Raw genomic sequence first — 22,074 nt, 5'->3', positions numbered from 1 at the left:
CATCATTTTAACCAAAATTCTTACTAGCACATTAGCGAGAGATAATTTAGACTGTAAAAAGACAGTTAACATTCAGATATCAAACCTGTGCATTTTTCACTTCCTCAGAAAGAGATGTGTGCTTAGAGACTAGCTGAAGGTACGTTGTAAAATGAACTTAATTTACCATATGCAAAAAACCCTTGTTTTAAGTTTTCCACAAGAGTACCCAGTGTTTCTCATTAAGTCAAAATCAACACTGACCTTGTTGCCTAATAAGTAGAAAGAGCACACAGGTTCTGAAGAAGTGGTATTTGTTGAGCAAAAGTCAGAACTGGTAACACTCCTCAGAAGAGGAAAGGTGAAGTAGCATGCTGAGAATATTTCTAATGCAAAAGTTTCTCTGTTCCTTTTTTCGTTTGCAATGAAAAGCAGTAAATAAATCTTAATGACTTACTTACTAGTTGCTATTGGCTTCTGTTGTTTTAAAAACAGTATTCTTTATTGATAGGAGCTAATTTCAAATGTTTAGGGAAGCATGTTTCATCTGAAATAGAGGTCAAACATTTTCCCCAAAGGGGTGCAAACAATTAATAGCTTTTGGTCCCTTGCTTTGGAAGGTAGGACAATACTTGTTTTTTTTTTTCTGTGATAGAATTGGCAGGAGCAGCTAATAGCATTTTTCAGAATTTTTTTTTTTTCAGCTGTTCCATTCTTGCATATATGTTTTCATTACCTTTGCTTAGGTATTTTTTTCAGTTTTGTGGAGGTAGATAAGAAGTGATATGATAGGTGCTTGCTTTAGGAACCTTTGTTTTTTCTTTACCAAGATGCCTCCAGTCTTAATCTGGTGCAGTTTACTTGCTGGGTCTGCGAGTGGGACTTGCTTTTAATGTATACTTGCCTTTTTTTCTTCTTGGCACTAATTTGTGTCTTTTGCATTACTTGCTCACTTTATTCAGTGGACAATTTAACAGGTAATTCAGGGATCTCTGTCTCTGCCATTGTTTACATATGTACAGGTTGGTTCAAGTGTAGATATTTTCCCTGAATCTATTTTATGCTCAGTCTTAATGACAGAATTTTTCAAGAAGTGCTGCCAGATGCCATTCCCCCTTTAGAAAGGGAAACCGTTGAAAGGTCTGATGCCACTGTAAAGCTCTGAAGATCAGGTCATAACCAGTTGTCCTGTCAAGGTCTTCAGTCAAAAACTGATGCCACATAAGAAGTGATGCCTTAGCCTGGCAGTGACATCTTTAAGAATATCCAGTTGTACATGGTTTTCTTTCTTGTTTGTTAAAAGTTTCTCTCCTTGCACAGATTTACAGTGCAAAGCTAGTTGCACGTGTGGTTTTGGTTTGGTTTCTTTTTTGGTTGGTTTTTTGGTGTTTTTTTTTGTGTTTGTTTGTTTTTTTTTTTTAATTCTAAGATCATTTTTACAAAGATACTTGCTTAAAATGTATAGATCCATTTAAATCAAGAGACTGGGAAACATTACAAATTCTGTACCTAATAACAATCAAATAAACCAAATTACGTTCAGCCCTGGAGCTTGCCAAGGTCTGTGCTGATGTGAATGTGGGCAAAGAATGTCAGGTCTGAGTTTCCAAGGTGGCCAACAAACTATATGTAATGAAATCCAGTTTCACTGGAAATTTTGTTTCTGACTCCTTTACCTCGTGCTTTGGGCTTTCTCTGTCATAATGGTGTTGCTTAAGTCCCTACAGTTTGGAATCTTTTTTTATGTTATCTTTACAAGTCCCGATCATGCAATTAAAATAAAGATTCTGTAACCATGTATGTTCCCACTGGACTAATTACCTTCCAGGTTCACTCTAAATTTAGTAAAATTTCATTATGATACCTTGTGTTTGACAAATAGAAAAAACATACCTGGCATTTCTGTGAGGTGGAACAAGGAAAACAGAAACGATTTAGTTTATTTGGAAAATAAACTATTAGGCTCGGCATGATCCTAGGTAGGAGAACGGAAGTATTCCGTAGAGAATAACACATTTTTGTTGTCTCTTAGTGCTCTAAAGGAATAATTTTAAAATGTTTCTGGTTTTGTTTGGTTTCTTTTAAAGGAGAAACTTTGATTCACATCTTTGTATTAGTATGGCCCACTTCTGCAACCATTTTGTATTTGGAGGAAAACTGGAAAAATGCTATTTAAATACTTCAAAGTTTGATCTGTAATTTTGAGTCCTTCTTGAGGAAGAGGAGAAATACGTGGATTAGTTTTTCATTGCTTCATCTTTTCTGGTACCCCAAAAGATGAAATGTCTTTCCACTATAGCTCTTTAGAAACTGGACCTCTGAAGTAGTTTGGGCTTTATCTTTAAGGAGGAAATTAAAGCAGAAGTGTAAATGTCTAGTGTCCTAAGATGAATTTGCATGATTTGATGACTTTCACCTTGTAATAGCCTTTAACTGTTTTACTAGTTGCAAATTTTCTTAATGGTCTAATAGGTTCTTACGTAGCTGAATTTTGGATTTAGTAGCTACAGAGTAACAGGTATAGGTAAAAGAACAAATGTATACCTGCCTTTTCCTGACTCTGCCTAAAACATTCTGAAGCAATTCTGTAGTTTAGATCAGTCATCTAATGAGACTGTCCTTGTACATGTGTCTTCTCATTGCCTTCATAGATTCAGTTCAGAAACCCTGGATTACTTTTTTTTTTCCCAAGAGCTAATTAGGGCCAATCTGTTATATAACGCTTTCACCTCTGTCCAGATTCTTGGCATCAGGTTGTCTTTATTCAGGTTGGGGTATTTTGTGTGGGTGTTTTGGTTTGTTTTTGTGGGTTTTTTTGTTTTGTTTTTGTTTTGGTTTGGTTTCTTTTACTTCTAAAAGAAGTCAAAGAGATTAGAGGAAACTGCCTTCACTTAAACTCAAGTTACCTAGCTTTGAATGGGAACCATTTAGGTTATTGTCCTTTGTCTAGGCAGAGGTCTCTAAGGTGTGGTGTGAGCAAGACAATCCATTAGGATGCAGGAAGGAAATATATTTTGCACAATTAATGAATAGTTTACTTTATTGCATCCTTTTAAAAATTTCTGTTTATTTCCTAATGTATATTATTAGTACATATGTATAAAAATTAAACATACTGAAGATACATGCTCAAAATATATTTAGTGATAGAGATGTATGATTAAAACAAATGAAATTTGAAGACCACTGGTCTAGGATATGCATAGCAGAGCTCAAAGAGGAAGCAGCTAATTGCATGCATGTTAAGGTAGTAAGTGATACAGAGATCTAGTAAGCTTGACCAGCATTCATATCTTACATGTAGGTTGTGCAAGCTGTGCATAGGAACCTTGCTGGCTTTTCAAGTTCAGTGAGGGGTTATGTGTCTTGTTAACATAGAAAGTGAACAGGAAAAGAAATCTCAACATGCAGCAGCTAATGAAGGAGCAAAAATAAATGATGATGTGAAACGTCTTCCCCAAGTTCAGTGTGTTTCACTAGTAATGTGGTTCCAGATTAATTTTTTTTAGGTTTAGATATATCCTGCTGTTCTCCAGCAGTTTTTATGCCATACTTATATTTGTTTACCACAAGGTACCCCATAACTGTGCTGTTGAGCTGAATGCAGCATGTCTGTGGGAAAACTAATTTCTGGCAAGTTGCTTGCAGTGCTTTCAATCCATTGAAGAGTAACAGCAATTTGCTTAATAAATGTCATTGTAGCATGCATATAAGAACTATGTGAGTAGTAAAAGGTTTCTGTAGCTATAAAGGAAGGCTTCTTGCTCTGCAGTATGAACAATTTAGTTTGTAAAGCAAAGCATGCAATCCAAAAAGCAATTTTTGCCTCAATTTTTTTAAATTGTCAAATGAGCCTGAACCTCAGTGTCTGCTTAGGACCAGCCCTGCAAAAACAATTCCAGGTCTCATCTGTTTGAAAATAAAGTCAATCCTTACAAATTATCTATGATATATAATGCTTACCAGTTCATAAGGAAACTTTCCAAATTACTGGTCATGCTGCACAATTAATTCTTTATGCAAAGACTTGAGTACCAATCTAGCAGGATCGGCAAATTATGAATACCTTTTTAAAGAACTTCAATAGTGTAGTGAGTTTTTACTGACTTTGTAATTTATAATTGTATGCTGTTTCTTTGCCAAAATTCAATAAAAATTAGTTGGAGCTTCAGAACTAAGAGATTGTACTAGCTTCTTGATTCTTCCACAAGAAGAACATAAGCTAATTTGTGATATGGGAACCAGTATCATGATTACCAAATATGATGCTACAATATGAGTCCTTGTTTCCATATCCTGCAAATGCTCAAGTGTACACTTTCAGGACTGTTTGTAAGACCATAGTGACACCATTTCTAACATTTTGCAATAAGAAGATGCACCAAGATTTCCATGTGTCTGCACTGAACATTTACCTCTTCAGAATCATATACGGATGTGTTAGTCACTGACGCCAGAAGAAAAAAACCTTGGAAGGCTGTCCTGGTCAAGAGATGCTTGTGTTTCCTCTTCTCCAAAGAGAACTGTTTTATAAATTGTCAGGGAAGTGAATGTAATTCTGGTGAAGATACAAGGTCCGATACAGAGACAGTAAACTTGTAGAAAAATGTTGTTGAATCTGTGTGACTTTAGCAGTTCTCAGCACCCTATTATTAATTTATTATTAAATGGCAGGCAACCCAAAGTTATCTTGACGAATGTCCTGTGGACAAAAATAGGAAGAAAATACACACAGATGCAGCCTAAAACTGGTGCTAATTTTTCTGATGCTGGCAAGCTGCGGTCAGATCAACCACCCTCATCATCTGCTGCTAGCATAAAGATTTGGCAAATTTTAAATCCTACTCTCCAAAGCCTTTTTCTGTCTAAAAGGTATGTTGTCTTCACCTTGTGTCACTAAAAATAATTTTCCTTGCAGTTGTTTTTTCATGAGAAAGTGTTCTTTGTACCACAGATGTCTTGTTCATGAGCCATGTTTTCATTCTCGTTTCATCTGACTTGATTCAATTCCCTTGGACTGGTTCCTTTTGATAATCATTGAGAGAGATGGTGCCAGGCACTCTGTAGTGTGCCCTTTTATAAAAAGGCTTCTAGGTGGTCATGTGCTAACAGGACCAATTAATTCAATCAGCCATTGGACTCTCAAATTATTTTTTTTTTTAATCTTGTGAAAAGAATACACTTGTGTTGTCTTCTTTTCTCAGAGAAGTTATCAAACTGTATTTTTACTGTTACTGTTTCAGACTCCATGAAAATAGGAAAACTGACATAAACGGTCAGAAAAAAGCATATTGAATTCAGTATCTCTCCTTCTCCCCTCCACAGAGTGGCCAAATTGCCAAAGTATGGCTACTGTTGAATGAGTTTTCTCTCTGAGCTCCTAATGGTAACAGTTTAGGGACTTCATTTATTGGACGTTACATCCAGACTACACTAGTGTTCTCATATTAGACCTTTCTTCTCAATTGTTATCCTCATTGGTTATCACCTGTGTGCCTCTGCAACATCTTGTCTGTAAGATAGTCTCCTGATTTAAAGCAAATTTACATCTTGGTGCAAGAGGAGATCTGAAGGCTCTCCAGACATCACACAGTCTGTGCTGGAGTGTGTTTTGTGTGTGAATATACAAGACAGAAGAATTACACAGCCAATACCCAGACAACAGTTTTGTTTACAACAGATTCAAAAAGAGGCCATGATGTTACATCCTCATGCGGAATAAATTGCAATGAAAGTGGTAGAATTTAAATCACAGTATGAGAAACTAAATGTGTAAATCAAGAGCTGTACAACAAGCTGGCTGCAGTGGCATTATATAAAATAAGTTGTGCTGCTATTACACATGTGTGCTCAAGTGAGCAGTTGCATCTTCATATTTCTGGTTAACTTATTGTTGATGCTTGTCTTCTCTAACCCTTGCTTGTTTTTCTGAGCCTTGCTATTGCTATACTGTAGAATGCCATCTGAAAGTTGAAGAGGGGAACAAAATCTAATGCTACCTTTTTGTGTAAGTGCTTGAGAAAATTCAGTGTATTTTATTGGAGGCTTCTTGTTCAGAGGAAAATCAAGACTGTTTTCTCCATAGTTCTAATAAATGTGTATAGATAAGTATGCATGAAAGCTAGAGATAAACATTTGTCAGTTTTTAAACAATATTTAAATTATGCGTTAGAGACTATGTGCAGTATCAGTTATACCTGGCTAAGGTGAAATTATATGGCTAGTTTTAATTACCCTGGTCTCTTGTTGCTTTTTTTTTTTTCGTGTGTGTGTTTATCTGCTTACCTTGGATTTAAGTTCCTTGGTAGAATTTTGTTTTGTCTCTAAGGGACTGCAAATAATTGTGTTTGATAATTACCAAGTTTCTTTCTCTAGATTGCAATGCAGTATTTATGATTTACTGTTATATATGTGGCAGGCAACCGAAAGTTATCTTGACGAATGTCCTGAGGACGAAAGTTGGAAGAAAATACATTGACAGCCATGTAATAATTGATGCAAATTTATCTGCTGCTGATAAATTACAATTGGGTCAACTACCCTCATCATCTGTTGTCAGCCTACAGACATGTCAGATATTAAATTCTCCTCATGAAAGTTCTTTTCTATCTGAAAGGTATGTTACTGCTGATTTTGCCAGTTTTCCTGAAATGACATAACTTCAAAATGAAAAGAATTTCCGTGAAACAAGTTTTGTTATATTGTTGTCTTGAATCATGAGATCAGTTTCCCGAATGCAAGCTAACAACTAACATGCTGCTCCAGTGAGCAGTTTTAACATTGCATTTGTTCTGATTTGCTGTACTTGATGTGAGTAGTCTACTTCTCTTGTAATAAATTTCTGTTTACCATAGATCAGTGTTTTGATCCATGGAGATGGCCAAGTAATTCAAATGCATTTAAGTTGGGTTTGTGTCCAGAACCAAAATCTTGCTTTCCTGTTGCTGTTAACATGTTCCATCATGATTTCAGATAGCTTCTTTTGCAAAATTTCTGCATATTCCTCTCTGTGATAGTTCATTTATTTTCACACTGATCCACCAGAGGTCTTAGTCCTAGAGTGCCATTGTTTAAGGGCTGTGTGTCCTTTTATTGTGTAACATCTACTTTCCCTCTTTTCTTCCTACGTTTAGGTTGATTGAGCATCAGAGTAAGGCTTGACGTATAAATGTAGCAGAAATCAGGTATTAGAATTGTATAACGCTTATTTCAGTGTAAGATGGCAGTTGAATTCAGAGTAAGCTGTTTCTTCTTGTCTTTTATAGCTGCCTCTTCGCTCAACAGCAAGGTATCCACAGGAACAAATAGCAAGAAATTTGAGGGAAGAAAATAGGAAGAGGAAGGAAAGGAAGAATTATTTGTGAGGGCAGCAATAATCAGCAGATGCCGGGTTAAAGAAATCTTAAAAATTTTTGAGAAAAGCAGATCATATTCTTCATTCTGATACATGAACATTTTAGAGGACATAAATTAGTGAGAATTCCTTTCTTTTTCTCCTTTTTTTTTTTTCCTGTTGGGATCCCCATTGCTGCTTAAATTAATGTGATGAAGCTGCAATTTAAATGAGGGATTTAGAACAGTTCAGTAGACTCTCATTTTAGAAGTTTTATATTTGTTGCTAATAAATATTTCTCTATGACTTTGGGCTGACTAAAGTGGGAGGAATTTGTTTTGAATTGTTATGGGTTTTGATGTTTTTGTTTGGTTATTTGTTTGTTTGTTTGTTTGGTTTGATTTGTTTTTTCTTTTTTTTTCTTTGTTTTACTACAAAGTCTTAAAGATATATAATGTTAATAACTGATTTTTCCACTTGGTGTTGTTCTGGATGATGGGAGGTAGTGCATTGTTCAAGAGGAATACATGAACTCATGTATGTAGCCCTCTAAATCTGAGGAAATGTTGCATATGTTTTCAAGCTCATGTCTGAAGGTTGGCTATTGAGTTTTATGTTAAGCACAAGAATGGTTTGAACTAGTCAATTAGTCAATTTTTTTTAGTAGTTAGTGTACTTTAAACTTGCTTTAGATCTGGAGTAGTTTATTGTTTGAAGGATTAATATGTTGTTCCTGTGCTTTTCTAGTATATTAAAAAGTTTGTCATTAGCAGGATTTTTCACCCATCCCCAGTGACCAGCACATTACTGCAAGTTGTAATAGATACCATATAGGAAATAGAGAATTTAGGAATTGTTTCAACAAAGACATGACTTAATCTTGGTCACCTGTCTGTAACTAAGGTCTTGGCGCTGATTCTTTTGGTATCTCTTCTTTCAGAGGAGAGTAAAAGCTTCCCCTTATAAGCATTATACATATGTATGCACATGGTCATATAGAGATTCTTCTGTATTGTCAGAGTAGCTAGAATGCATGCTCTGTTTTACTGAAAATTGTGCCAGTTTTGTATTATGGAATTTAAGATTAAAGAATTGTGTGTGATCAGAACAGGGTGGTAATAATTTAATCTTTCTCTGTCTGCTAGAACTTGCTGCAAGTTCCCTGTTTCCTTTTTTGCTTTTGGTATTACAGAATTGGTGGATTTTGCATTGCTCGTTCATTGCAACTGAGTGTGAAATGCATTTAAGTCACCACTGACTTATCATTATAACTAAAGAATCTGAGGTAGGTTTTAAATGTAAAGAAATTTAAGGGTTTAAGGTGTTGTTTCTCATGGCTGTTAAGAACACTTTAGTAAATAATGACATAGATTCTAAGGTTACGCATATATCTGTTAAGTGCATTTTAAACTGAGTTATCAGCAAAGATTAGAAGTGAAAATAAAATGTGCAGAATTTGTGTATAAAGTAAATATATTCATGGAATTCTATTAGCTGAAATATTCTTACTGAAATATTTGCTATTGATGAAATGCCTGAATTGTGATGTTGCTGTAAAACAAATGCTAAAAAACACATAATGGTTTTGTATGTCCTTTTAAGGTAGTCAAATCTAGATAGCTGTTATGCATACAAATATGTAAGTTGAGAGAGAAATGTGGATTCCAAAATGCAGTTTTCTGTAGTGAAGTTATTTCAGAACTAGAGGTGCCTGATCTATGAAAGACTATGACTTGCTCAATGTACAGAATGAATAATAACACTTACCAAACACTTGTTCTTCATATTGGCCAATTAATGATTCTTCAGTTAATGATTCTTTGGTAATTTCTTCATAATTCTTATATACTGTTCACTCCTGTGGTGTCAGAACACTGTATTTGATTGGACTTGGAATTTATTTGTCTTTCCAGTATTCCCAAAGAGAACCGATATTCTACAGGTGTGGCACTGAAGAGCAGGCACTTATTCAGAAAGTGTCCAACAGTTTTGGCTGTCTAGATTGAGATGTCAAGACTGTTCTTTCCCATAGTCAGTGGTGTTCTTCATTAGTCCAAGCTCAGCTGTCAGTGATTTCAGTCATCATGATGATTGGCTTATCTTTTTGCAAATTAGAGACTGCAACAATTTGAGTTAGGCACATTATAAAACAAAACAATGAACACAAAATCTCTTTGGATTAAGTGAGGTGACAAAAGGAGGAATGAAACAGATTTTCCAGAGCAACATTAAATTGCTTTATCTGTGATATCTTCTTTATTTTCTTTTTCATTTTCCAAGTCTCACAGAAAATGAGGTGGAGGTCACAGGGGTTAGTTTCTTTTATCTTGAAACCCTGATAAATTTTCAGAAATCTTGCATACCTAATGTAATGAAGTTCATGTGAGAAAGTATCACATAAGCATACAGCTAAATGTTACCCTAATGCATACACTAGAAACCAAAATCCAGTTACATAGATTTTTGTCAGCTCTAACTAGCCTCCAGAAAAATTAAGAGTATGTTTACAAGATCAGACCTCAAATGTGAGGATGTCATACTGTTGAGTTGATCATTAAGTCCTGAATATCATAGAATGGTTTGGGTTGGAAGGGACCTTAAAGCTCATCTAGTTCCAACCCCTCTGCCACAGCCAGGGACACATTCTGCTGGACCAGGTTGTTCAAAGCCCCATCCAGTTAATATTCTTTACAAGTATATTCTCTTATTCAAAAAAAAAACCAAAAACAACACAAAAAAACAACACAAAAAAAACAAACAAAACCCCAACAAAACAGAAACAACCTCCCAGAAGTTCCAAACTAATAAAATTAATTCCAACCCCCCTCAACTGATTATTTTGTCGTGTAACCTTCTTAGAATAAAACTACAAACACAGCTGAACACCTGTAGTTTTCCTAGTTTCTGGTACTGTAACCATTTTCTGTTTCTTCCTCTTTCATAGAAACATAGAATCATAGAATAGTTAGGGTTGGAAAGGACCTTCAGATCATCAAGTTCCAACCCCCCTGCCGTGGGCAGGGACACCTCACACTAAACGTATCACCCAAGGCCTCGTCCAACCTGGTCTTGAACACTGCCAGGGATGGAGCATTCACAACCTCCCTGGGCAACCCATTCCAGTGCCTTACCACCCTAACAGGAAAGAATTTCCTCCTTATATCCAATCTAAACTTTCCCTGTTTAAGTTTTAACCTGTTACCCCTTTTCCTATCACTACAGTCCCTAATGAAGAGTCCCTCCCCAGCATCCCTATAGGCCCTGTTCAGACCTTCTTCAAAGTTGCTGTGTCAGGCCCTTATGATCAGGAATTTCTATTTAAACTCTTTTCTCATTGCAGGAACCTACTCAGTGGATTCTATAAACCATTCTAAATCTAAGTTAAAAATGTACTACATTGCCACATTCCCATTGTGTTAATGACAAAGCCAAAGATGCACTCAACTGACATTGTTCTCTTTTTCCTTGTTATATTTTCTTGTTGCAGTCATGCTTTACAAAATAATATTTCACTGTCTGATGTCAGGCATGTCAAATTTTCATACTTTACATCTTTTTAGAAGCATCCTTTTCATTCATAATGTTAGAGTATCTGTATTTCTGCAACTGGAACTGAATTGGTTTGTGCTTCATTTGCCACACTCCGCATGGTTACAAGAAAGGCAGAAGTCTGTGGTCTAACCAACAATTGTTTCTGTTGGGATTTTTATTCAGTATTCTTTCAAAATTAAAGATAAGTCATAGTTAATACTCTTTACAGATCTGAACATTGCCTGAGGAAGACAGATGATGATCTCTGTAAATTGACCAAGGCTTCTAAGGAACCAGAAAAAAATAGTGTCCTCACTTCTAGAAGACAGGAACTGCAAAAGAAAGGTTTGTAGTGAGTAATAATCTGGGATTTAAATATCAATTCTGGAGAGTGTTAGAAATTTTTTTGTCTAGTATTATGAGGAGAGCACAGAAACAAAATAGCTGTTGCATGCAGTGTATGTGTTTTCTCAAATTGCATGGAGTTTGTTCACTGATATGGTAAAATATGTTGAATAGCTGATTTTAAATAGGAATAAAGCTATGGTGAATCAGATCTGTGGAAGAAAAAGGAAATTTAGGGCAGGCTCAGTGCACCTTTATAATCCTTATTTTATAGGTCTTTTATATTCAAGAATGTAATACATTAAGAATGCTCAAATGGTTTGTAAACCTTTTTAAAATGTTTATGCTATATGGCAATGTATTTACTGCTGAAAAATGGTAAACTCTAGGCTGAGTCTCCAGGGAGAATTTTCTATCTTTTTTTAATACTGGCTAGTAATATTTGCAGATTTAGAACAGGAAATTGAGAATATTGCATCCAGCAGAAATAAAGACTGTTGAGTATGGGGTGGTAATTCTTACTCAAAAGGGAGCTAGGAGTTTGGTTATACCCTTACCTTAACTAATGGTGCAATAATAATCTTTCCTGAATTATTTTAAGGAATATATTTTGGCAGCCATGCACAATTAAAAAAAGGAAGGAATTGTTGTGGACGGTATCTGCTTCCATGCATTTTATTTAAGACATATTGTTTATGAAGAAATGGAAAGAATTTTAAGGGTAACCCATTAAATCACTTTTTCTTTTTTTTTTTCTGACACAGAAAACAAGAGCTGTGATGAACTGAAAAAGAGGAGCAGTCAGAAGCAATCGGGTCCTTTTGATTCTGAGAAAAGGAAAAGAAGATCTAGTGGCCATATTTCTGGTGATTGTAATGCACACATTCCAGAAAAATCACTTCTGCTATCTGTAAGTTGCATATGTGTGTTTGTGTACACACAAGCATACACACTTCAGTAGAAATAGTAGCAACATCTGAAATAAAATAATTGTACTAATAACTAGGGTATCCAGGGATGCTGTCATAGCTGTTGAGGGGAAGTAGCTCAGTGGTGCATCAAGAAGAGTGATTATATGTGACTCTTTTTGTCCACAACATCAGAATAAGCTCATTATAAGAGAGAGGTTGCAAGAGATGAATGAGTGTTTTCTTTAGACAGGAGCATGGAGTAAAACAATCTTGGAAATGAGGCATCTAGGTACTTAAGTGAATCTTCTTTCACAGATGGTGTAGAACTTATTAGGGACTTCAACAGAAAAATTACAAAGTATACCTCGGGTTATGGAAATCTTGCAGATGTCATCTTTCTCCCTCCTCCTCATTCTATTGTATTCTTCCCTAAAGTTTTATTCTTACCTGTCATTAAGATTTAAAAGGAAGGAGGGAAAAAAAAAAAAAAAGACAGAAATGACTGAGGGAGTCAATCAGACCAGTACAAACTGTGATTTATATTCAAGCATTTGAATATAATAAAGGCATCTCTGTAACCTTCTGATTGAAACCCCATAAAAATAGACAGTTGCTGAGTCCTGTTTGCCCAGCTGACCAAGCCGCACATTTGCAAGGTAATGAACATCACTGGTGCTTAGTCTTTCAGTGTCAAGACAGTGAGAGCTGCTAAAAATTCACAAATAGTTTCTTGGTTAGTTTGAAAGAGGGTCAGAGTAGACTTCTAAAAGGTTGGTCCTCATGCCTTATGTAACAGCCTTTGGAATATGGGGAGAAATTACTGATGAGCTCTAAATGCAGTTACATTAGGCTATAATTATTTTATCTAGCACATAACTAAATCTCAATGGTCACTAATCTGAACCATCATAGAAATGTCAAGAAATAAGCGTATATCCTGTCTCTGATACCTGTTTTCTAGAAAGAGCAACGATTGAGTTCAACTCAGCCTCCTGGTGTCAGCACACTCTGTGAGAATGGACAAGATTGCAGATCTAATGCAATTCTGGTGCCAGATGATATTCCCCAGCCATTAGAGAGATACTATAAAGATGCTTCCACCCACAACCACTTAAGACCTGCTCACAGCTGCCTGGAGGAACCTGGCTCAGAGTCTTCATTCAGAAACTTGTCAGAGAAACAGCTTTCTGCCATCAGTGGGGATGTGGCTTCACCACAAGTTAGTACCATCAGGAAATTAAAGATGGACACGTCACAGTACCTGAGCAAGCTGCGGAACAGACTCTACAGGGGTAATCGGCAACTTGTTTCAGTTGATCCAAGTATGTACTGTATCTGTGCTGCTGACAATTACTACTGGTACACTTAGGTACCAGGAGAACTCATGTATGACTGGTTGAAACATGAGAAACAAAAGATTGAAGACAGAGTTCGTGTTGTTTATAATGCATTATGCAGGTTAGAGAGCAGTGCTTAGTGCCAGTGTCCTCTACTGAAGCGTAGAGGGTCGTGTACTTGTGAAACGGGATAGACAGCAGGATTTTCAAACTCCAATCCTTATTTTGCAGCTGATTTTGTGGCTATGGAAAATTAAGCTTGTAATTTTTAATGTTGCTTAAACTGGGGAAAAAATACTTTTTCTTCTTTGAAATAGCTGTGTTGTGGCCTCTTTCTTTTAATAGTTTTGAGGATCTTGGGTAAAGAGTGTTAATAAAGATACAAAGCAGTACTTGTTGCATTTGCTTTCATGCATGCCGACTTGTTTGAGCAATGTATTTTGATATTACATACAAGAGAGAATTTTTTGTTCATCTGAAATCTGTAGTGAATGAAATATTCCGAAGTCTGCATTGTGAAGTATGTGCATACTTCTTTTTGTCTCTTTAGTTGTCCTTTCCAGTGATGATGAAGATAGACCTTCTGAACCAAAATGCACTGAGCTGCTTCAGGATAATATCACTGATAGTAAAGAAACAGACCAACAGTCTGACTTCAATTTCTCAGCAAAGCAGGTGGAAGACAAGATGGAAAGTCACACAGAGCAGGTACTCCAGTTTTTGGCCTATGTATTGTTATGCCAACCCTTTATTTCTTCAGTGTTTATTTTTTTCTTTCGTGTCAGGACAAAAGTGAAATGCTTAGAGCAGATATGATTAGTCCCAGCAACAAACAGTAGCTGCAGTAATTCACAGATAGAATTCTGGACAGTCTTCAGAGAAGATCTCTGGATCTGAAGCTTAAGTGCTTTTGCAACATACAGTGTATTTCATAGTTTGAAAATAAACATTTGGGAATGTTTAATACTACAAACAGGAAGGATCAAATACTAACCTGAGCTAGAGGTAGACATGATGAAGATACGTCTGTGAAAAGGAGTGGGGGTTTTTATTTTTTTTTTTTTCACACAATGTTTTATATTGATCAAGTTCAAGTCCCCAGTTTCTTCTTGTCTTTCAGTCCTCTGCTGTAATTCAGTGCATGGAGTTCAAGGATCTTTGTTGACAGCAGACAGAGATAGGGTAAAGTTCCCATTCCTGTGTGGCTAGCACTGAATCTGAAACTAGCTGTAAATGTTGTTGCCCCATTTTGGCTTTGACTTGGATTTGGGTTACCTCTGTAATCCTGAAACAAGCCAGAAGACCCATTGCTGCCTCTTCATACAGATGCATCATTTTGATCATAAACACTGAATTGGATCCTGTACCTTTGATATCAAAAGAGGGTATTTGTTATTGCTGTGTTATTTGAGGTTTTACTTGGCTCTAGATTAGTAAAGAGCACAGACTATATCTTTCAATGGGAAATTTAGTGGTGAAGCAAGATACTGTTAAGCCCTTAAGGGTATTGTAATGATTGTAATAATATTTACAGCTTTTTAATATGGGATTTTTATATGGAACTTGGCTTTGGGAGTAAATTCTTACAAACATGCAAAGAAAATTCCTGAGGTTCAAGAGGGAAGTATCTCATTTGGAGCCCTTTACTAAATACATATTTTTTTTTATTTATTTTTTTTTTCACCCTCCAGTTTATAACAGAGTCAATTGAAGATAAATGTCCTATCAGTTTACCTTCTGGAAGCACACCTAGAAAACAGACAAACCCAGCATTGGCAGTGAAATTTGATAGTCTTTACATTGGGAAATTTAACTGGCTATCAACAGGTCCTGCTAGGGTGAGTTGTTTTGTTATAGTGAAATTTTGAGAATATTTAAAAATTAAAATTCTAGTTAAGCAATGCTAGTGGTACTTAGTGTGGAAGCACTGAGTTTTGCTTTGGCTAAGCAATGGAGTATGTACTCCATTACCTTGTATGTTTGGATTGCTGTCAGTTGAAAAGCTAACTGGGATTATCTGTGGGTCCAGTTTTCAGAGATAAAGGTTCTGTGAAAACGCTGTACTGGAACAGAAATTATACTAATGAAGCTTTTAGTGAATCTTAATGGAAAATAATGGCCATGTTAGAATTAATGTCACTTGAAATAAACACCAATTACTTTTCTCAGAAATAGTACAGATATTTGAATAAAGTAGTCCATAGTGATCAGAGTTCAAATATATACTACGTGCTGACCTTGCTCTGGTTGTAATAACCAGAAAACGCTTATTTTGTCTCTTTAAAGACCTAAAAAACTAATACTAAAAGCATTAGTACATACGCAATGTGCTACTCACAAGGTGTAGAAATATACTTCAAATAAAGTACCAGCTGCAGGACTTTCAACAGGTCTTTGATGAGACTCATTCTGTATATTGCAATAGAAAAAGACATGTTTGAACATGTCTGCCTTTTTTTATTTTTTTTTTTTTTGCTCTACAGTAACACATTTTGAAATCTTGGATTGTAATAATAGTTTTAGCTTTGCACTAAAGAGCAGTTTTGTGCAGTAGTTCTCATCCAGCAGTGAGAACATTTCATGGAAATTCCCAGAATTGATATGCCAGAATAATTAGAGTGACTAGTTGAAATATTTTGAGAGTCAAGCTTTTAGGTAGACATTGAAAATTTTCCATGGGGAAAAAAAAATCTTTATTCTTTGTGCGTACTGTGGTAACGTAAAAAAACCCTCTCAATGTGTATGACAACCTTCTGTCAAAGTGAAAAGCATTCTTTATTTAGCCAAGTCTTTTTAACATAGCAGTGGTGTAAACAGACTGTTCAAAGGCCTTTAATTCAAAGTTTATTCTAAATAGCAAAATATACCCCAGTGTTGGATTGTCTATATAGCGTCCTTGATTCAAATAGTGTAGGTAGTGGTCTTGATCATGGGGTGCTTAACCTCCTTTTGTCCTAAGTGTTCATGATTTTTTTCTTCTTAAGAAGCCTGTAGGCTTCTCCACAACTTTCTGCTTATTTCTCAGTGCTTAGCACCTCTGGAAGTTACTTGGCTGTCATTTAGATTCTGCAATATGTGTTGCAGTAGGAATGTTCTTTTAGGTCAAGTAAGCAGTATTCATTCTCATACTAGACATATTGGGCTTGTTAGATTAATGGTTGGACTTTATGATCTTAAGGGTCTTTTCCAACCTAAATGATTCTGTGATACTATTTTCAGTTTATTTGGCTATCAGCAAGAAAAGATAGCAGATAATTAACAATTCTACTTTGTTTTTATCAATTTGTAGAAAGCAAACTAATTTTTTTTTTTTTTAATCTTATTTCAGTTTACAATCAAGTATATTGTGATCCCATTTCAGGGTAAGAGAATTTTCTTCTTTAGCCTTCCCTTAACTCTATATCATTAAAGTATTGCATTAAAATACTTAGTATTTACTTATGAGTAATTTATAATCTTACTTGCCTCACAAAGACAATTTTTAAAATTTCATTTTTTAATAAATAAAAATATTATTGTCTATAGTGTAAGCATTAATAACTTAGCAGCTTCTTACACTTTTAAGGTGAATTTGTAGTTTTAATGGCCTTTCCGCCCACATCCCTGCATATATTAAGTGTTGAACTATAGTAAATATGACTGTATTTACTGTGTTTTTGAGGTGAAACCTCAGTCTTTTCAGATTAGGATTTTAGATCCTTAGGTTTATTAAACAATAATGTAAGTTGAGTAAAGCTAAGAGGGATATAACTGTAGATTTTTATTCAGTCCATTTTCCAAAGATGATATGTGGTTTCTCTATCCCATAGGAGAAGGTTCTGAGAAGGTGAGAAGTTCTGAATTGGATTGACTAATAGGAATTAATGATTTATAGTGTTTTTTCTATATTTGTAGTTATTAACTCTGATTATCCTGAGCAAAAAAAAAGGCCATATTTTTTATTCCATGAAGAATAGCATTTAGATGTTTAGCTTTGGGTGTTACAATTTGGTAACTTCATTTTCCGTAGTTTGATATAGCCTATTTAAGTATTAGATTCTCACAATTTACGTAATACCAGGAATAAAATCTACAAGTACTGTTTTAATACGCTTTGATCATACTTATGTCTTAGTGTGTAATTACTATAACATGTATGACTTTATCTATGGCAATGAAAGATATGGATATTTAAAACTTTATTTTCTACAGTGGCTCTTAATAAGAGTATTAACCTGACAGTAGATACTCTGGATCTGAGAAGGTTTGGTATGTGGAGAAGTGACGGTGGCTGTTCTGCAACAACGATAATTTTCCTTTGGTTGTCTGTGGATTATGTAGAAAAGATTGAAACCCAATTAGGAAAGTTAGTCATGAGCAAGCCATGTAAGTAGTATTTTTCCTTAAATGCAATAAAAAGGTCAAATATATGGCATATCAATAAAGCAGTTATTTTACAGCTGTGTTTCTGGAATGCTGAGGATAGCCTGTAGGTTTTTTTTTAAACATAAGTTGGCCAATTTTGCTTTTCTAAAATGCCTTGTTGTACTTGGGGAAATAAAAACCCCACAATGTGATTCACAATCTCTTCTACTTAAACAAAAAGACCTTGTAACACAGTTCAGTTGTAATCTGTGTGAGGAGGCCCTCTGAAACTGGGCTTGTGTATAAAGTATTTCCCCCTTTAAAATAAATTCTCGAGAAAAGTACCTGCTGGTTGAAAGGATTGGCAGGTAAAGGTTGATTTGATCTTTGACAAGACTGCAAACAGGTTGGGCAGAGATGTGATTCAGAGCAACCCTGCAGAGAAGAACTTAAGGGTGTTGGTCAATGAGAAACTTAACATGAGCTGGCAGTGAGTGCTCGCAGCCCAAAAGGCCAACCATCTGTCGAGCTTCATCAAAAGGAGTGGACCAGCAGGTTGAAGGAGGTGATCCTGCCCCTCTACTCTGCTCTCATGAGACCCCACTTGGAGCACTGTGTGCAGTTCTGGTGTCCCCAGTATAAGGACATGGAGCTCTTGTGCAAGTCCAGAGGAGGGCCGCAAGGACCATCAGGGGCCTGGAGCACTTCCTGTGTGAAGACAGGCTGAGAAAGTTGTGTCTGTTCAGCCTGGAGAAGAGAAGGCTGCATGGAGATTTCATAGCAGCCTTCCAGTATCTGAAGGGGGTCTACAAGGATGCCAGAGAGGGACTCTTCATCAGAGACTGCAGCAATAGGACAAGGGCTAATGGGTTTAAATTTAAACAGGAGAGATTTAGGCTAGATACAAGGAGGAAATTCTTTACTTTGAGGCTGGTGAGGCACTGCAACAGGCTGCCCAAAGAAGTGGTGGATGCTCCATCACTAGCTGTGTTCAAGGCCAGGTTGAACAGGGCCTTGGGCGTCATGGTCTAGGCATCCCTGCCCTTGGCAAAGGGGATGGATAGGGTTGGAACCTTTCCAACCCTAACTATTCTGTGATTCTATGATTGCATTATTACAATTTGCTATTAAAAGACACTTTGCTCAGTTGCTGGCCCTGGATCCCCGTCTTCCCATTGCTGGCATCTGTTCATACAAGCCAGTGCCAGTTGCTTGTAAAAGCTGTCATGCACACACAGGCACATAGCTGGCCAGGACTCCCCTGGTCCCAGTAGCTGACCCCCCCCGGTGCTCTCATCCTTAGAGATACATGGTGAATCCCACAGTGAGAGCTGTCCCTTAGGAACTTGCTCACCCTCCTGCCTCCCAAGAGGCTTCAACTATTCATTTAGTTTGGCTTGATCCGCTAGCAGTTGTGCTCGCTTGCACTTCAGTTGCTGTGTTCAGAGACACCCACACATCCTTTCCCCCCATCAAATAGAGAGTTCACCCAGGAGAGAGCTAGAAAGGAATTTAATGAGAAGATGGGATAGACTGCTAATTAATGCACAGGGCGTGTCAGACAAGTGTATTGACTAGCAAAGTATTTAGATGTGACTGGTCCTTTTTATGCCTTTAGCCCTCTATTTTCCCATACTTGTTCCTCTCCAAATTATCTGAATGCCTGCCTTTGCTTCCTCCCTTAAACATCCCATAAGAAGTCCTGGGCAATCTCCAAATGCTCTTCCCTGGTCTCTCATCATGTGTGCCATACACCTCAGCACAATCTCTCCTCAGTCTGAAAGGTGATCTGGCGTTGACTCATCTTGATGGGTTTCAGGTCTGAACCCTGGGCCTGAAGGTCTCCAGGGACAGCCCTAGGAAGGGCCCAGACTGGGTGTCCCTTTCTCCCAGTCCTTAATTTGGGTTCTTACAGCCGTTGTGCTCCTGCGCTCCTCTGGGCTTACGGAGGTGGGCCTTTGGTTGGCTGATGGCCTCTGAGAGGAACCTGGCAGTATATTACTTTGGCTTCCACTCCTGCCATTGTCTCTCAGTGCTCCTTTTTGGTTCTGCAAATGAGCTTCTATCATGTAACCTAATAGTTAATACTCATTCTCTCCTTTCTCCAGCTAAATCTAGTGAATTTGTATTTCTTAAACTGTCCCAACCACTCACAGAATGGGAAGAAGACAGACTGACTGAAGTGATTACAGGTGTGAGCAAGAAGAACAGAGCACCAGATCTCCTTGAGTTTTTGTCTTTGAAGGAAGCACTATCCTTGTTTAAGGACCTTTCTCCTGAAGAGAGCTCTTTTATAAATTACAGTAAGGATCTACTAAAGCAACGTATACCAAAACAGAATATCGCAGATGCTTATAAGCCTGCAGTTCAGGTTAGTTGTTTGATTCATCACCACCTGTTGGCAGTCACACATTTTAGTAAATTTTAGATACATCTTCTGTCCATAGCTAAATAAAAAGAAAATCAATCATGTTTGTTATTTCTCTCATGTTATTTCTCTTATTATTGCACAATGGGGCAAGATTTGCAGTAAACTAGATTGTGTCCACAGAGGGATAGTGTATAGACCTCGTCAGTAAGTGGCAAATAGTGAAGCTTTGTCAGCTCATGGTTGATTATGCCTAGAACCATGGGAATTTTCTACCCTTGTGGTGTCTTCAGGGCAGCAGTTTTGGAGTTAATCAAGTAGGGAGTGATGGAGCCATTTTTTCAGTTGAGCTGGAAGTGAAGGGATGCAGCAAAGGAGGAGCTGTGTATCTTGCTCATTCCAGACACCTCTAGATGATGTACTGCTGGGCCAGTCACAGCTTGAAATGCTAAATAATTCCTAATGGTGCTGGAAAGATGGAGTTGTGCAAGGTACCTCCCTCTGAGGAGCACTGTCTTAACACAACCCTACATCCTTGTCACTTCAGAAATTACATATGTTTGATCCCATCAGAAAAAAAGCACAGAGACAATAGATCAATCTGTCTGTGAAACTGGGAACTTAAAAATTAAGCTAGCATGTCCTAAATCTGTATCATCTTTAGGCAAATTGGTTAAGAACTAGATTTTTAAACCTTCCAAACATTCACAGCTCCTGTTAAGACAGTCTGATACTTTTCTTCATCCGTTCAGGTCCAACAGGTCCAGTTTTCTTCCCCAAAACCAATTCTGTATCAGTTGGCTGAATATGCTTAAACAGTTTTAGAGAGAGGTTATGAACAGAGGAAGAACTGTCATCTTTTTAAAAGGGATATAACTTTTTTAGTTATATGACTAGTGGCATGTTTGCCTAAATCATGATGTTTACACTTCTGCTCTCCAGCAGGATTCCTCTTCAGAGATGCAGGGTATTCCTGTGGGCTTCAGGCTTGTTTATTGTGTGTTCTGTTTTACATATTAAGCTGTATAATGATTTTTACTATTATTATTGTTTGGATTTTTTTCTGGTAGGAATCAAAATCAAAAGTGGCTAGGCCCAGTTATGCCCTTGCAAATAAGCAGAATAGTGGTTGCTATTCTATCTCTCTGTCCTCTGCACTGAATGAAGAATGGAAAGAAGTAAGAGAAACTGGAGCAGTTAAGAAGTATGTATATTTCATATAAATGAGAGGATGAAAATATAACAGATTGAATAAACAAATTGCTGGAATAAAATCCTTGGCTTCAACTACTATTCTGTAGTTTATTTGAAAGTGTTATCTTAAAGATGCTCTAGAAATCTAAAGTACCACTGAGTATGAATATAGTTATTCCTGTTTCCGTCCTAATAGTTAACAGACAAAATGGATGTGTTACAGGATGACAGAAAATCTCACAGAAGTCAGAATACCTTAACTGTGACTACATCATATCATGGATGCATCAATGGGAGGGTAGGGACCTCATGGCTTCTGTGAGTTTCCATCTAAGTCTGTATCACGGCAAAACTTTAAACTTCAGCTGAGTCTTTTTTTTCTTTTTTAATATAAGCAATGTTTTCTTTTACTCTTCTGGCTCTCTATTTATAACTAGTTTGTCATACAATTTACTAGTTAGTACAGGAGCTTGGTTAGCTAAAGACACAAAATTTTGAGAACACAGAGGTGTGTAATGCAATGAGGTACTAGGAGAGTACTGACGTACCTCAGTTCTGTCTGCACTAGTCTGTTCGCCCTTGTGCTTCTAGTACAGCAAACATTACTGGAATAAATTGCTCCTAAGAATTCTTGCCTTCTGCAGTCACTGACAGTATAGCAGTTGTTTTTGTTTCTGCAACAGCAAAACTGCTCATTTTGTCATTCCATTTAAGTAATATGTTTGTTAATAC

General features: G+C 36.7%; 1 protein-coding gene across 1 annotated transcript in view; it reads left to right on the top strand.

Annotated features, from left to right (window-relative positions):
* Positions 1 to 22,074, top strand: part of SENP7 (SUMO specific peptidase 7) — a 39,427-nt gene that overhangs the window by 3,958 nt on the left and 13,395 nt on the right. Inside the window, exons 4-14 of the mRNA XM_061454426.1 lie at positions 4,654 to 4,851; positions 6,398 to 6,595; positions 11,073 to 11,188; positions 11,953 to 12,098; positions 13,061 to 13,421; positions 13,987 to 14,144; positions 15,128 to 15,274; positions 16,765 to 16,798; positions 17,628 to 17,801; positions 19,889 to 20,151; positions 21,219 to 21,352. Coding sequence (XP_061310410.1) covers positions 4,654 to 4,851; positions 6,398 to 6,595; positions 11,073 to 11,188; positions 11,953 to 12,098; positions 13,061 to 13,421; positions 13,987 to 14,144; positions 15,128 to 15,274; positions 16,765 to 16,798; positions 17,628 to 17,801; positions 19,889 to 20,151; positions 21,219 to 21,352 — 1,929 coding nt within the window. The remainder of the gene's footprint in view (positions 1 to 4,653; positions 4,852 to 6,397; positions 6,596 to 11,072; positions 11,189 to 11,952; positions 12,099 to 13,060; positions 13,422 to 13,986; positions 14,145 to 15,127; positions 15,275 to 16,764; positions 16,799 to 17,627; positions 17,802 to 19,888; positions 20,152 to 21,218; positions 21,353 to 22,074) is intronic.

This window comes from Pezoporus flaviventris, unplaced genomic scaffold (assembly GCF_033815535.1).
Source record: "Pezoporus flaviventris isolate CSIRO_AGI_PZ_B2104156 unplaced genomic scaffold, CSIRO_AGI_Pfla_v1 ptg000015l, whole genome shotgun sequence".
NCBI lineage: Eukaryota > Metazoa > Chordata > Aves > Psittaciformes > Psittacidae > Pezoporus > Pezoporus flaviventris.
This window is presented reverse-complemented; position numbering and strand designations above follow the sequence as displayed.